Here is a 13,735-nt window from a genome sequence, read left to right as displayed (position 1 = left end):
TGAAGACAGCCCCACGCCACGGGCTGGCAGTGTGGGCCCTATGGGTGGGCGCCATTGCAGTGAGCAAGTATGTAGTTGCAAAGATGGGAGAGACAGAGAAGATAAGAAGTTTGTGACTGCCGGGCAGTGGTGGCACACGCTTGTAATCCCAGCACTCTGGGAGGCAGTGGTAGGCAGATTTCTGAGTTCGAGGCCAGTCTGGTCTACAGAGTGAGTTCCAGGACAGCCAGGGCTATACAGAGAAACCCTGTCTCGAAAAAAACAAATCCAAAAAACCAAAAAAAAAAAAAAAAGAAAGAAAGAAATATGTGACTATGAAGAGAGAACTGGAGACAGGCTGGCGGGGAGCAACCTGATGTGGGAGAGGCCTGCACTGCCACCTGAGACCATGCCTGTGCCTGTGCTGCCTTGCTGGGCTCAGGGCCATTTCTGGATCCACCAAAGGCCATAAAACGTCCTGAGGTCCTGTAGATCTCCTACCACACAGTGGCGCCCTGCCCCTGCCCCTGCCCCTTGCCTGGGCAGCTTGCGAGAGCTGGCCCGGGTGAGCACAGGAGAGCTGGCCCCGGTGAGCACAGGAGAGCTGGCCTGAGCCTCGCTTGGCCAACAGGAGAGTCAGCTCTGATGCCGTGGGCGTGCGAGAGCCGGCAGGCTGATCAATTTAGCTACCACCTAGGCCCACGCCAGCGTCCACCCCATCTGTGAGCGATGACACAGGGCGACAGCAGGCGACCCCAGAGGAGTCTTGGTGACGTTCTAGTATTTGTATAGCAGAAACCAGAGGCATCAAACCAGACCAAATGACTCATTGCAATGAACATTTACAAGTAAAGTTGTTTGTTCAAAAGAGTGTACTTGTGATGCACCGTGGCACACTGCAGCTTCCAAGAGGAGTGTTTTGTTTTGTGGGAGGTTCCAAGGGTGGAGGGCAGAGGGCAGATATGGGAAGACTGGGAAATGAGTGAAACGGGGGTGCAAGATGTGAAATTCACAAAGACTCATTAAAAAGTTATGAAAAAAAAAAGAAGTGATAGGAGCTGGAGAGATGGCTCAGTGGTTAAGAGCGCTGACTGCTCTTCCAGAGGTCCTGAGTTCAGTTCCCAGCAACCACATGGTGGCTCACAACCATCTGTAATGCCCTCTTCTGGTGTAAATCTTTTTTTAAAAAAAAATTATTTACTTATTATATGTATGTGAGTACACTGTAGCTGTGTTCAGACATACCAGAAGAGGGCATCAGATCTCATTACCGATGGTTGTGAGCCACCATGTATGTAGTTGCTGGGTTTTGAACTCAGGACCTTCAGAAGAGTAGTCAGTGCTCTTAACCACTGAGCCATCTCTCCAGCCCAGTAAAGAAATCTTTTTGGTTTGGTTTGGTTTGTTTGTTTTTGTTGTTGTTGTTGTTTTCGAGACAGAGTTTCTCTGTGTGGCCCTGGCTGTCCTGGAACTCACTTTGTAGACCAGGCTGGCCTCGAACTCAGAAATCACCTGCACTTGCTTCCCAAGTGCTGGGATTAAAGGTGTGTGCCACCACCGCCTGGCCAGTAAATAAATCTTGAAAAAAAAAAAAAAGAACTGATAGATATGAAAATTCTTTGAATATAGAGGACTCTGCAAACTTACCATACTTTATTTTACAGTTAATATATTTAGTTTCTTAGTTTTGCTTCTCTTGCTGTGGTAAAATACCATGGCTCTAAGAAACCTGGGAAGGAAAGGGGTTTCCTTGGCTTACAGGTTTCAGTCCATTCTCCGTGGACTGAGGGAAGCCAAGGAACTGAAACAGACCATGGAGGGATGCGGCTCACTGCCTTCAACTCCTGACTCACCCAGCCCGCCCTTATCTGCCACCAGTCAAGAAACTACCCCACAGCTGCCCAGAGGCCAATCCTAGGAGACATTTTCTCAATTTAGTTGCACTTCCCTCTTCTCAGGTGGTGGTAGATTGTGTCAATGCTGAGAAAATATCAAACATTTAGTTACTGTGTTTTCTTGAATGCTAGAGTGGAGAGCCTAGCTTCAGTGGCAAATTAAAGTAGGAGTTAGCATACAGTGTCAGAGTAGCAGTGGGACTGAGCTGCATGACTGAGGCAGGCCGCAGAACTCAGGTAACATAGCCACCTAGCAGCATTTTCTTAGTGCTTCTAATGGACAGTTCATGGTACCAAGGTGGCATGTCAGACCAGGCCTATTGACAAGGAATTATGTGAGATTATATCAGAGAACTCTAGTTTTAAATTTTTTTGTTTCATTGTTTAGAATAATTTTTATTTCTCCATCTGAAGCTGGATATTTTAAAACTTGGATTTCTTTATTTTATGTGTGTTTGCACTGTGCCTGTTTGTATTTCTGTGTGTCCTGTGCAGGCTTGCTGCCTGTGGGGGTCAGAAGGGCACCGGGTCCCCCAGCACTGGAGTTAAGTTACGGACAGTTGTGAGCTGCCGTGTGTGTGCTGAGAACTGAACCTGAGCCTGGGCAAGGACAGCTGTTATCTCTAAGCCATCTCCCCCGACCCTGAAACTGGAGATTTAAAGTTATATTCTAGCTTTTGATAGACAATACCTGGTATTTGAAAGGGGAGTATTTTTGCATTTTTATATAATCATCGCTCATTTTGTCTTTTCACTTGTCTTCACTAGGGTTCCATTCTGTGAACAAACTCCATGACCAAGGCAACTCTTAAAAAGAACAACATTTAATTGGGGCTGGCTCACAGGCTCAGGGATCTAGTCCACTATCATCATGGCAGAAAGCATGGTGGCATGCAGGCAGACATGGCGCTGGAGGAGCCAAAAGTCCTTCATCTCGATCCACAGGCAGCAGCAGGAGACTGTGGGTCACACTGGCAGGAGCTTGAGCATAGGAGACCTCAAAGCCCGCCCCACAGTGACACATTCCTCTAACAAGGCCGTATCTCCTTAGTGCCCCTTCCTATGGGCCAAGCATCCCACAACACGAATCTATGGGGACCATACGTATTCCAAGCACCACGGCACTTGACGGCCCTTTCTGAGAGCATATTCAGTGATTGCGTCAATCAACGTAGGTTCTGAGCCAGGCAGCAGCTGGCTTTGTCTCGTTCTGCCAAGGTCAAATATATTGCTTTTTCTTTTATCCTTATAGTCTATTGCATCTGCAGACATGGATTTCAACCAGTTAGAGGCATTCCTGACTGCTCACACCAAAAAGCAAGGCGGCATCACCAGTGAGCAGGCTGCAGTTATCTCCAAGTTTTGGAAGAGCCACAAGACAAAAATCCGAGAGAGCCTCATGACCCAGAGCCGCTGGGACAACGGACTCCGGGGCCTGAGCTGGAGGGTCGATGGCCGGTCCCAGTCACGGGACCTCGCCCAGATCCACAGCCCTGTTGCCATAATGGAGCTGGAGTTCGGGAAAGGCGGACAGGTGAGTCCAACTTCAAGCTCCCTTTGCGTACTATGGATTTTCATTACTTATTATTGATCCATACACTTATTTTACTTTGATTTAACAGTGTTGGCCGAGGTAATCCTAAAATCACTTTTAGAAGTAGAATCATGTGAACATTTTGATGTTTTCAGTTATAGACAGAGCCTAAAATGCAGCCACAGGTCCTTGCAGTTGTCTCAAAAGGGCAGAGTTGACAGTTGTGATTGCAGCCTCCAGGTAATGATAGACACAAGGAGCAAGACACAAGGAGCAGGAGCTGAGGTTAGCCGAGGTTAGCCGAGGTTAGCCGGGGTAGAACAGACCTTTCCCCTGCCCTGTTATCTGTGTAGTCGCTGAGTATGGGAGGTGATAAATCCTAATCTCTTAACCTATCAATGTATTGTTCTGAAAGACCAGGCGTGCCATCCCTGACCTTAGGCTCACGAATAGTGTTCAGCTGGATCGTGATTGTTGTGAACCAGTGCTGCTCACCCCTGGAGTCTCCAGTCATTGTAACGGGGTTTAGTGTCTGTGCGGTTCTTCTTAAAGTATCCAGCTCCTGCTCCAAACACTGCTAATTTAGACTTCAGGTGACCTGGCTTATGTTTTTTGAGTGGGGAGGAGGGGAAAGAAACTGGTAATTAGAGACTGTACAGCCCACTGAGTTAATCACATTTATTTTTGAAGAATAATCAAGTAAGTGCTTGCATTGCATCCTCTACTGGAGATGTAGCTCCGCTCTCAGCGGCAAGCACAGTCCCTTTAGCTGGCTGCTTTCTTCACAGATGCTGTTCTCTAGGTCTTTTGGCTTTTTTTTCCCAATGTAATTCCATATTGATTTTAATTAAAGATGATTTGTTAATTAAGAAAATTAGAATGACTTTTATTCATTTAGTTTAGAACCATGTTAATTGTAGCCACGGGCTTGGGTTTATTGAATTGTGAAGTCTGGTCAGTCATTCATGATGCTCTATAGAAATGCGCCTGCTTTTCCCCCAGTACAAAGTAAACAAAGTGTAATGAGAGAAAAAGTAAAGAAAGGAGTAGCAGTTAGACTTGGGGCTCTCCAGGTGTGTGCATAGGCCAGTTACTTTGTATTCTGTCAATAGTGAGTGCACACATCCATCTGTGTCTCTAAGAAGATTGGTTTTAGGACACCAGGTCCCTGCACACATACCAAAACCCTCTGCTCCCTTTCATAGAATTGTGTAGTATTTGCATGTAATTGCATTACCTATATCCTCCTTTATTTTAAATGATTCTAGATTACTTATAATTCCTAAAACAATGTAAATTCTATGTAAATTATTATTATGCTGAGTAATGACAAAATAAAGTCAGTACATGGTAGATGCAGATATTTTGTGTGAGTATTTTATGTGTGGTTGGTTAAATCTTTACCTGTGGAGCCTGTCAGGAGGGGTCTGCTGTACTTCATGTTGTCTTTAAGTCCTCAGTAGTACTCAGGTTATGAGAACATACACATCTACTCCAAGAACCTTAGAAGATTAGTATAGCATTTCTTTGACCTAGTATTTCCCTAATACTTCTTGAACTAAGATTATAATGTGCCTTTTTGATTTTATTACAATAGTTTACAAGTCACACAGTCAAAGGAAAGAAGCCTTGACACACAGACTAAAATAGTTGAATCTGAAAATTATTTACCGTGTTAAGTAAATCACATAATTTATATCTGACTCTGTTTACCTCAGATTTAGAGAGCACCAGTGACGTCAAGGAGAGGATCAAAGGAATGACGTTAGTGTGTCAGCTTCGCAGCCAGAGCTTCCCTCGTAGGGCTGCCTGACACACCCTAGTATGTTGTATTTTCATCTGATTCTAGGAATGTCTTTCTCTTTTCATACTATAAAATATTTATTTAATAAAATAAATTTATAATCTGTATAAAATTTAAACTTTATACAGTTCATGCAACACATTCTATAATTCTATAAATATCGTCACATAGTGAGATATGAACATATTTTTTTATTTAAGTAGGTAAAAAGTTCTAGACTGGGTGTTACAAACTTAAATTCCAGGGAAATATTGCTTTGGTAACGTGCACAATTTGGTTGTGCTACAATGCATTGTATTTTAGAAAATAACTTTCTCAAGCACAGCGCTTTCCTTGTTTCTGAGTAGCCAGTTCCCTATAGAGTGACAGATGACCCTTTTGTTCTTCTTGTTGGCCACTTTGTAAAAGAAAGCACTGGCCCGAGGAGCCTTCCACCCGAGCAGCATGCAGAGTTGTCCAGTCTGTGTGTGTGTGTGTGTGTGTGTGTGTGTGTGTGCCGCCCTTCCCCAGTGTGGCACTGGGCACACTTGTTAACAAAAGTCCCCATACTTTTCTCAGCAGCACCCATTTGTTTTGTTTTTGCTTTTGTTTTCCAAGACAGGGTTTCTGTGAAGTCATGGCTGTCCTGGAACTTACTCCGTAGATCAGGCTGGCCTCAGACTGAGAGATCTGCCTGCCTCTGTCTCCTCAGTGCTGGGATTAAAGGCGTGCACCACTATCGCCCGGCTATTTTGTTGACTCTCTATTGCTATTTTCCTTGTATTTGCTTACTTACTGCGTCAATATAGTTCATTGTTCCCTGTGTCTCATGAATGCTATGTTTCTTCTTCAGTGTGTAGGATTCCTTCCAGTGGCTTCTGCACTGCTGTGGTAGTGCATTCCTTCAGCTTGTGTTCATCACAGAAACTTTTTCCCCTCTCCTTTTGTGAAGAATAGTTCTGCTGGATATAGTAAGCTAGGTTGTCCATTGTTTTTCAGAGCTTGAAATGGACCATTCCTTCCTCCTGACCTTTAGAGTTTTCAGTGAGGAAATTTGTTACTCTGATGGATTTGCCTTTGTATGTGATTTGATATTTTTTCCTTGTTATTCTCAATACTCTTTTTTACTGTAAATATGATGTTGAACTATAACACTATGGTATTGTCTGTTTGGTTTGATTTCTGAATACTTTCTGTATCTGGGTAGCCATCTCTTCCCCATATTTGGGAAATGTCTCCTGGAATTTTATCAGATATATTTTCTGTACCTCTAACTTAGATAACTTCTCCCTCCTTTCTGTCTTTTCACTGTGTCTTGTGAATCTCATACATTGTCTTTGTCATTTGTGCTTTTGTGGAACAGGCTCTTAACCCAGGACATACGTGCCAGGCAAGCGCTCAGCCACTCAGCCGTGTGCCGGCTGTCCCTTCTTTTGTCCTTTGTGGTTTTGAGACAGAGTTTCAGAGAGCTGCGTAGGCTTGCCTTAACCTTGTGTAAGCTCAGACAGGCCTTGAACCTGTGGTCCCCTCCTCTGCTTCCCAAGCAGTTGGTGTTATAGGCTAATTGCATATATCAATATGATACCAGTATAAGCCAGTTAAAAACAGCCACCTCTTCAATTAGAATAGTTTTTGAAGGAGCACAGAAACAAATGTAGTATGGCATGTGCTTGCAGTCCCCCTTTTGGGAACAGGTGTGAGACCTGTCTCTGTGCAGTCCCCAGGCCCGATGACACTGCTATGGATTTCCAGAGTGAACTGAAAATATGCTTGATAAAATTACAGAAGAGAGGGATGCTTGCCTCTGGTTTCACTACTGCTGACTTAGCAGGGGTCTTTTCAGAATGGCTTCTTAGGGCTGGAGAGAAAGAGAAGGGCGCTGCCTGTTCTTCCAGAAGACGCATGTTTGATTTCCAGTTCTCAGACAGAGGCTCACATCTGTTGGTAACTCCAGTTCTAGGGGATCCAATACCCTCTTCTTGCCTTGGAGAGCACCAGGCATGCACGTGGTGGACAGATGTACATGAAGGCAAAATATGCATAAAATAAAAATGAAAATAGTGGCTTTTCCACTGTACAAGCCTGTAATCCATCCTTGGGGAGGCGGCGCCTCAGGTCTCCTGGCGAGGAAGCATCATTGGAGTGGTTAGCGTACTATGCTGCGGGCAGACCCGGCTTTAAGACTCGGAGTGGACATTTGCATCTGATTTTTTTCTGATAACTTCTGCTTTCTGATCCAGAGCACACACTTACAAAGTTAAGGAGTCGCTACAGACAGAATCAGTTCTCTGCGCATTTACCCCTGCATTTACCACCTTCATCACTTTGGTGGTTACCTAGGAAAGGTTCCTGGCAGTAGCCAGTTCTTTCTCATCACATCGTACATGTTCTTTCTCCTGTTTCCCACCCTCAGGCAGTAGTAGGTCGGCAGAACAGCCAACACAAGCAGAATTGGGGTGCTGGTGCCTCGGTGCCTCTGCATCTGAGGCTTACCCGAGGGCCTGAGGCCCGCAGCCGGGCCCTGCCCCCAACGAGCTGCTGCTTCAGCTTGATGGAGTAGGAAAGGCTGCTCGGAGCCAAGGAGCAGCCTGGTGCCAACCCCAGGAAGGCCTAGGGGACGAAACTTACAGGTAGAGGTACAGCCACACTAACACGTTAGCCTGTGTCACGGTGTGAGGGCAGAGGACACATTTCCACAGTCAGTCAGTTCTCTTCCTACCACGTAGATCCTGGGAATCCAACTCCGTCATCAGCCTTGGCAGCAAGCCCCGCTTCCTGCTGAGCTAGCTCTCTTACGGTCCGGGATGAAGTTTATACTGGATTTGACCTTAAATCTGTAACGGGCACTACTTTAATTTTCTTATATTCTGCTAAAAGTGAAGCTAGACGAGGTCTAGCTAGTCTAGCTAGCTAGACCTTTTCAACTAAACAGAATGCCTACAAGATTGGTAGTGTTATAACTATCCCAATGAATTTTTATAACATTATGATTATAACCTATAGTTAAATATACTATACAGTGCACTTTGGTGTGTTTTTGCTGTGTTTCATTTGCAGTGCTGGAGTTAAGTCCCAAATCTCCCAAATGCTAGGCAAGTTCTCAGTCAGTGATTGACACCCCTGGTCCCCATATTCACAGTGGTGTCCCTCGGAAGTTAAGCAGATATTTTGTATTGGTTCAGTCAAGAAGAACTTCTGGGGTGCTGGAGGGATGGCTCAGCAGTTAAGAGCACTGACTGCTTTCCCAGAGGTCCTGAGTTCAATTCCCAGCAACCCCATGGAGGCTCACAACCGTCTGTAATGGAATAAGATGCTCTCTTCTGCCAGGCAGGCAGTGGTGGCGCACACCTTTAATCCCAGCACTCGGGAGGCAGAGGCAGGTGGATTTCTGAGTTTCAGGACAGCCAGGGCTACACAGAGAAACCCCGACTCAAAAAAACAAAACAAAAAACAAAAAAACAAACGAACAAAAAAAACAAAAACAAAAAAAAGATGCCCTCTTCGGGTGTGTCTGAAGACAGCAACAGTATACGCATATGCATAAAATAAATAAATAAATCTTTTTTTTTTGGTATAGAATAGAGTTTATTCAGAGTAGGGGATGGGATTAGTGGTAGAGAAAGGCAGAGAGAGAGAGAGAGAGAGAGAGAGAGAGAGAGAGAGAGAGAGAGAGAGAGAGAGAGAGAAGGGAGTGGAGGCCGGCCATGACCACGTGGAGAGAGGGGGAGGAGAGCCCAAGGGCAAAGAGGTGAGGGGAGGGTATGTGGGAGAGTGGAGAGCAAAGAGCAATAAATAAATCTTTTAAAAAATTAACAGAAAAAAATTTCTGGGATTTTTTTTATGGATTCTTCTGAAGATCTTGCTTCCTGGGACCTGTGTAAATTCAGAGCTGAGATGTTTCCCTATCTTGTGTTGTCTCCTGAAGAGAGCTCTCTCTCTGAGCTCTTGTGAGCACTGTTGCTGTGTAAGCAGTGTGAATAGACTGTGTGCCGCAGTCAGGTTCTTCCCCAGCCTGCGTGTGTACCTGCACGTCAGAAGAGTCACAGATCCCGTTAGAGATGGGTGAGAGATGCCATGGGGTCGCTGGGATTGAACTCGGGACCTCTGGGAAAGCAGCTACCACTCCTAACGTCTGAGCGTCTCTCCAGCCCTCCCATACATTCCATTGCTCTAGTATAATGCTTTCTGAGGACATGAAGTATGTGTAATACTTTACATTGATCATGCAGTAGAAGAGACACAGAATACACCTGTGATGCATTGCTGTGTAAGGACTGACCAGAGTGTATGAATCTTATTAACTTCTTCAAAGTAGAAGCATGTATTTGCTGTTCAAAGCCTCTAGTGTGTTCTTTGAAATGAAGAATTCTTTGCTTCATTGAAACCCAGTATCCTCATCTATACTTCCCTGCACTACTCTTTGAAACTTTTTTAAAATTTTAAAATGACATTTATTTATTTATTCAGTTGGGGGTAAGGGATACGCCAGGGTTCCAGTGTGGAGATCAGAGGACAGCTTGCTGAGAATCAGTTCTCTCTTTCCTCCTCGTGGGCCTGAGTCGGACTGCAGATCACCAGCCTTGGCGGCACTGGCTTTACTGGCTGAGCCCTCTTGCCGCCACCTTGGCAGCTTTTTGTATTGACTTAGCTTCTTTAAAACAAGGCATAAGTAAATATATGCTACCTTAAATCTTATTTATAGGTTCCTGGTCATTTATGACTCCTGTATTTGGCCACTATATGTTATTACCTGAAAGGGTGAAAGGGTGTGTGTGTGTGTGTGTGTGTGAGTGTGAGTGTGTGTGTGAGTGTGTAAGCCAAAGGCTAACCTTGGGTGTTGTTCCTTTGGTTCTGTACACCTTGTTTCTCTAAAATGGGGCTCTCATTGGCCTGCATCTCACCAAGTCGGATATGCTGGCTGGCTGTTGTCAAACCCAGGGATCTGCCCGCCTCTGCCCCTCCAGTGCTGAGCTCTCCGTGTGTCCCAGTGTGCCCGTGGTTTTGATGTGGTTTCTAGGGCTTGAACTCAGGTTCCTACGTATGCTCAGGAGGTATGTTTGCATCTCATCTATCTTGCCAGCCATGAAATGGGAATTTCACAGGATCGGATATACCTCCCCTTTTCTTTGAAACAAGAATGCCCAGTTTAAGGGATTACACCTTACAGCATCGAATGAGGAAACAAACAGAACCCTTAAGTGATCGCTGACAAGGTGCAGTGCTCAAAGCTCCTCCCACTTTTTCCTCAGTTAAAGGATAAAGGCACAGTGGAAAACCAGAAAGTAGCTCCCTTAAACTGATTATCAAGTGTCTTGCACTGTGTAGGAATTGATATTTACTTAAATTGCTGACTTATTGTTTACATTGAAAGCTTTTGCAGTTAGCATACTGTAAAGTGTAACTCCAACCCTCAAAGGATGTGATGGCCCACTTTGTCCTCTGTGTTTGAAATGCGACCTGAAGTTAGAAAATGTATCCAAAGCAACTGTCATATTGGAGTAGAAGAGATTTTTTTGCTTCTATTAAGATCCACATTGTAACTGTGTCCAGGAGTGGCGGACAGTGAGAGGGCTCTGGGATTAGCCCAGCCGTGCTTCAGGGCTTCGTCTCTTGCTGTCCCTCTGTTTCTGACGGTCACTCAGCATCTCTGCACGCTGCTTCTCCTTCCCTGTTGGACTGGCGTCTTCCACACCAGCCCTTTCCTCTGTCACAGTGCTGCAGTTTAACTTCTCACTGCTGATAAATTCATCAGCGCTCTCTGGATGCTTCTGGTTGTTCAGGGCTCATCTTGTCATTTTACATTGGGGCTGCATCTCTGACTAAGAAGTTTATGTGATGGCAGATGCTCAGTGGTGGCCACCCACCAATCACCGCGCTCCCATGCGCTGCGTGGGCGCTGCGCTGCGTGGGCGCTGCGCTGCGTGGGCCGGGACAAGGTTTTCTCCCTGAGCTTGATACCAAGTGTCCTTGCTCTTTGAAGTACAGACACGGAAAACAGTGTCATACCTTAGAAGGTCAGCACTTTGTTTATGCTCCTCTAAACAAGAAACCAAGTGGCAGTGAAGGTTGTTAGCAACGTGAGGCCCAAATTGTAGGCTCCGCAGTCACTTTCTAGTAAACAACCCCAAACTGTTACTGAGTGCATTTCATCTTTCCGGAGTTTGGCACACTGCTTCAGTATTTGGCTTAAGTTCAACACTTTGTGTTGCCCGCAGGTCCAAACCAGCCCAGCACAACCCTCTGCAGGCCCGGGGCAGGGTGGGATGGGCCATTCACATTTCTACTAGCTGTATCATTTTTATAGTGATACATTCAAACAAACAAAGATGGCACCTTTCACTTAAAACTCTGCCTTGTTTGCAAAATGTACTCCTTCCCCCGCGCCCCCCCACTGTTCCCTGTTACTGACAGTGACCTGTGGTGGATGAGGACTTTCAGGTCTCCCTCCGTTAGGTTAAAAGAGCCAGAGTTTATGGATGCTATGTAACTATCCGGATAGAATGCTTTCTTAGCATAAAGCTGCAGAGACTTTTCTCCAGTGTCCATATTGGTAAATTTGGAATCTCTTCACATTTCTGTTTTCATTCATTCCATGTGCACCTAGCTGCACATATTAAACGTAACTGCTGCTATTGGCTGGTAGAGCGTTGCGTTTTAAGTTGGTGATATTTAGCACTGTATTTAAATCCTGCTTTATATATGTTATTGGCCCTACAACAGTGTTGTGTAAGGTAGACCTTAGGATTTCTTTTTAATAAATGAAGAAGATAAAAGATTTACTTGTTCTGTGGATTACATAAGTAATTCTTTACTCAAGTTAGAAGACAACAAGTGTTTCAATTCACTGTCTTTTTCTGAAGGTCACACATTGTCTTAAAGTGTTGTCTGTTACCACTTCAAGATAAATGTGTGGGTACAAAAGCTAATTCAGTGGCTGGATTGTATGAGGTAGTGAGAAGGAAGTGGAGGGAGAACTGCTTGGCTGTTGAGAGAGCACTTGCTGTTCCTGCTCAGGACCCAAGTCAGTTCCAGCGCCTAGGTGGGACTCCACCTCCCTCCCTCGGGAGCTCCGAGGCCCGCCCTCCGCCGGTCCGTGGGCCCTGTACATGTTCGCGCATGCTCAGGCACAGGCGTAGAAACATAAAGAAAAATAGAAAGATTCTGTTGTTTTTGTTCTTTTTGAGGCAGGGCTTCTCGGTGTAGCCCTGTGTTGTCCTGGAACTTGCTCTGAACACAAGGGTGGGCTCAGACTTTACAGAGGTCTCCCCGCCTTTGCCCTCTGAGTACTTGGATCAAAGGCAAAGGCATGTGCCACCACACCTGGACAAGTAATTCTTTTAAAGTAGAGCTGATAATGGCTTCTCTGGGGCTGATATATGGTCATAGTTTGTGGCGGAGCTTCTTAGTTAACCTTTGACCCCAATTCTAAGTTTTCCTAATGCTTTTTTGAAGACTCAGCCTCTCATTCCCTAGGGTTTTGAATGTAGACCATAAAATATCTCCACCAGACTTTTGAGTTTAAAGTCACTTGCAAATTACTTTGAGATTTGCTTCAGTTTGTCACCTGGATTAATAAACTCATTCTGGTGGTTTCTGTTTAAATCCTGGAAAGTTTGATGTAGGATTTTTTTTAGAATAACACTCTGTTTTCTGAGCCATTATGAGATGGTGATGGACAGGAAGTCTGTGCTGTGCACGAATGGCAGTGGAGTCCATTTGCCTGTGTGTAAATCCGAATTTGTCTGTTTGTCCTTGTCTGAGGCTGGCCCATTAGCATCACTGCTATTCTCCGTTTGCATTTTAAGAATAAACTTACTTTTGCCAGCTGTGTCCCCGGCTAATGTTTCAGAGCACTGGCTTTGTAGAGGTGTCCTAGTCACTGCTCTACAGCTGCAAAGAGACACCTGGCTGTGGAACCCTTAGAAAGGGAAGCATTTAATTGGGACATGGTTGCCATTTCTGAGGTCGCCCATTGTCACCACAGCTGGAAGCATGGGAGCACACAGGCAGACATGGTGCTGGAAAGCTGAGGAGTTCTGCTTCCCAAGCCACAGGCAGCAGGAGAACCAGTGGGCCTGCTGGGGTGGGGCTCCAGCGGCACACTCCCTCCAGCAAGGCCACACCTCCTAATCCCTTTCAACTGCTGCCACTCCCTGATGGCTAAACATAGGCCATTCTTATTCACACCACACCCCCACTCCCCCCCATCCCCCCACCCACCCTGTTTAATTAGAATTATTCATATGCTGCCTGCTGTACCAAGCCCAGGTGAAGACTGGGGTCTATAGTTCACTTTGGAAACCTATGGGTTAGATAGAAATTTAAGGTCAGAGTTGTAAATGAGATGGTGCTGTTGCCACCCCTGCCAAGCAGTGCCTAAGAGCCCTTTAGTGGCTGCCCTCTTGTGGCCTATAACTTGTATTTCCATCATCAACTGTGAGAGCCTTAAATACAGTAGCTGTGGAAGTAGTCATTATATTAATTTTTAGCCATATTTATGCTTGGATTGGAATTTCGTGGATTTCCCTTGGGAAATAAGCCAGG

General features: G+C 45.3%; 1 protein-coding gene across 3 annotated transcripts in view; it reads left to right on the top strand.

Annotated features, from left to right (window-relative positions):
• The window catches only part of Commd1 (copper metabolism domain containing 1), a 106,776-nt gene that overhangs the window by 29,246 nt on the left and 63,795 nt on the right, over positions 1–13,735 (top strand). For all 3 annotated transcript variants that reach the window (XM_052198030.1, XM_052198033.1, XM_052198031.1), the window contains exon 2: positions 3,127–3,408. In XM_052198030.1, the coding sequence (XP_052053990.1) occupies positions 3,127–3,408 (282 nt within the window). The remainder of the gene's footprint in view (positions 1–3,126; positions 3,409–13,735) is intronic.

The sequence above is a fragment of the Apodemus sylvaticus genome, chromosome 11, assembly GCF_947179515.1.
Source record: "Apodemus sylvaticus chromosome 11, mApoSyl1.1, whole genome shotgun sequence".
In the NCBI taxonomy this organism is placed as follows: Eukaryota; Metazoa; Chordata; class Mammalia; order Rodentia; family Muridae; genus Apodemus; species Apodemus sylvaticus.
Note: the sequence above shows the minus strand (reverse complement) of the source record. Positions and strands in the feature narration are given on the sequence as shown.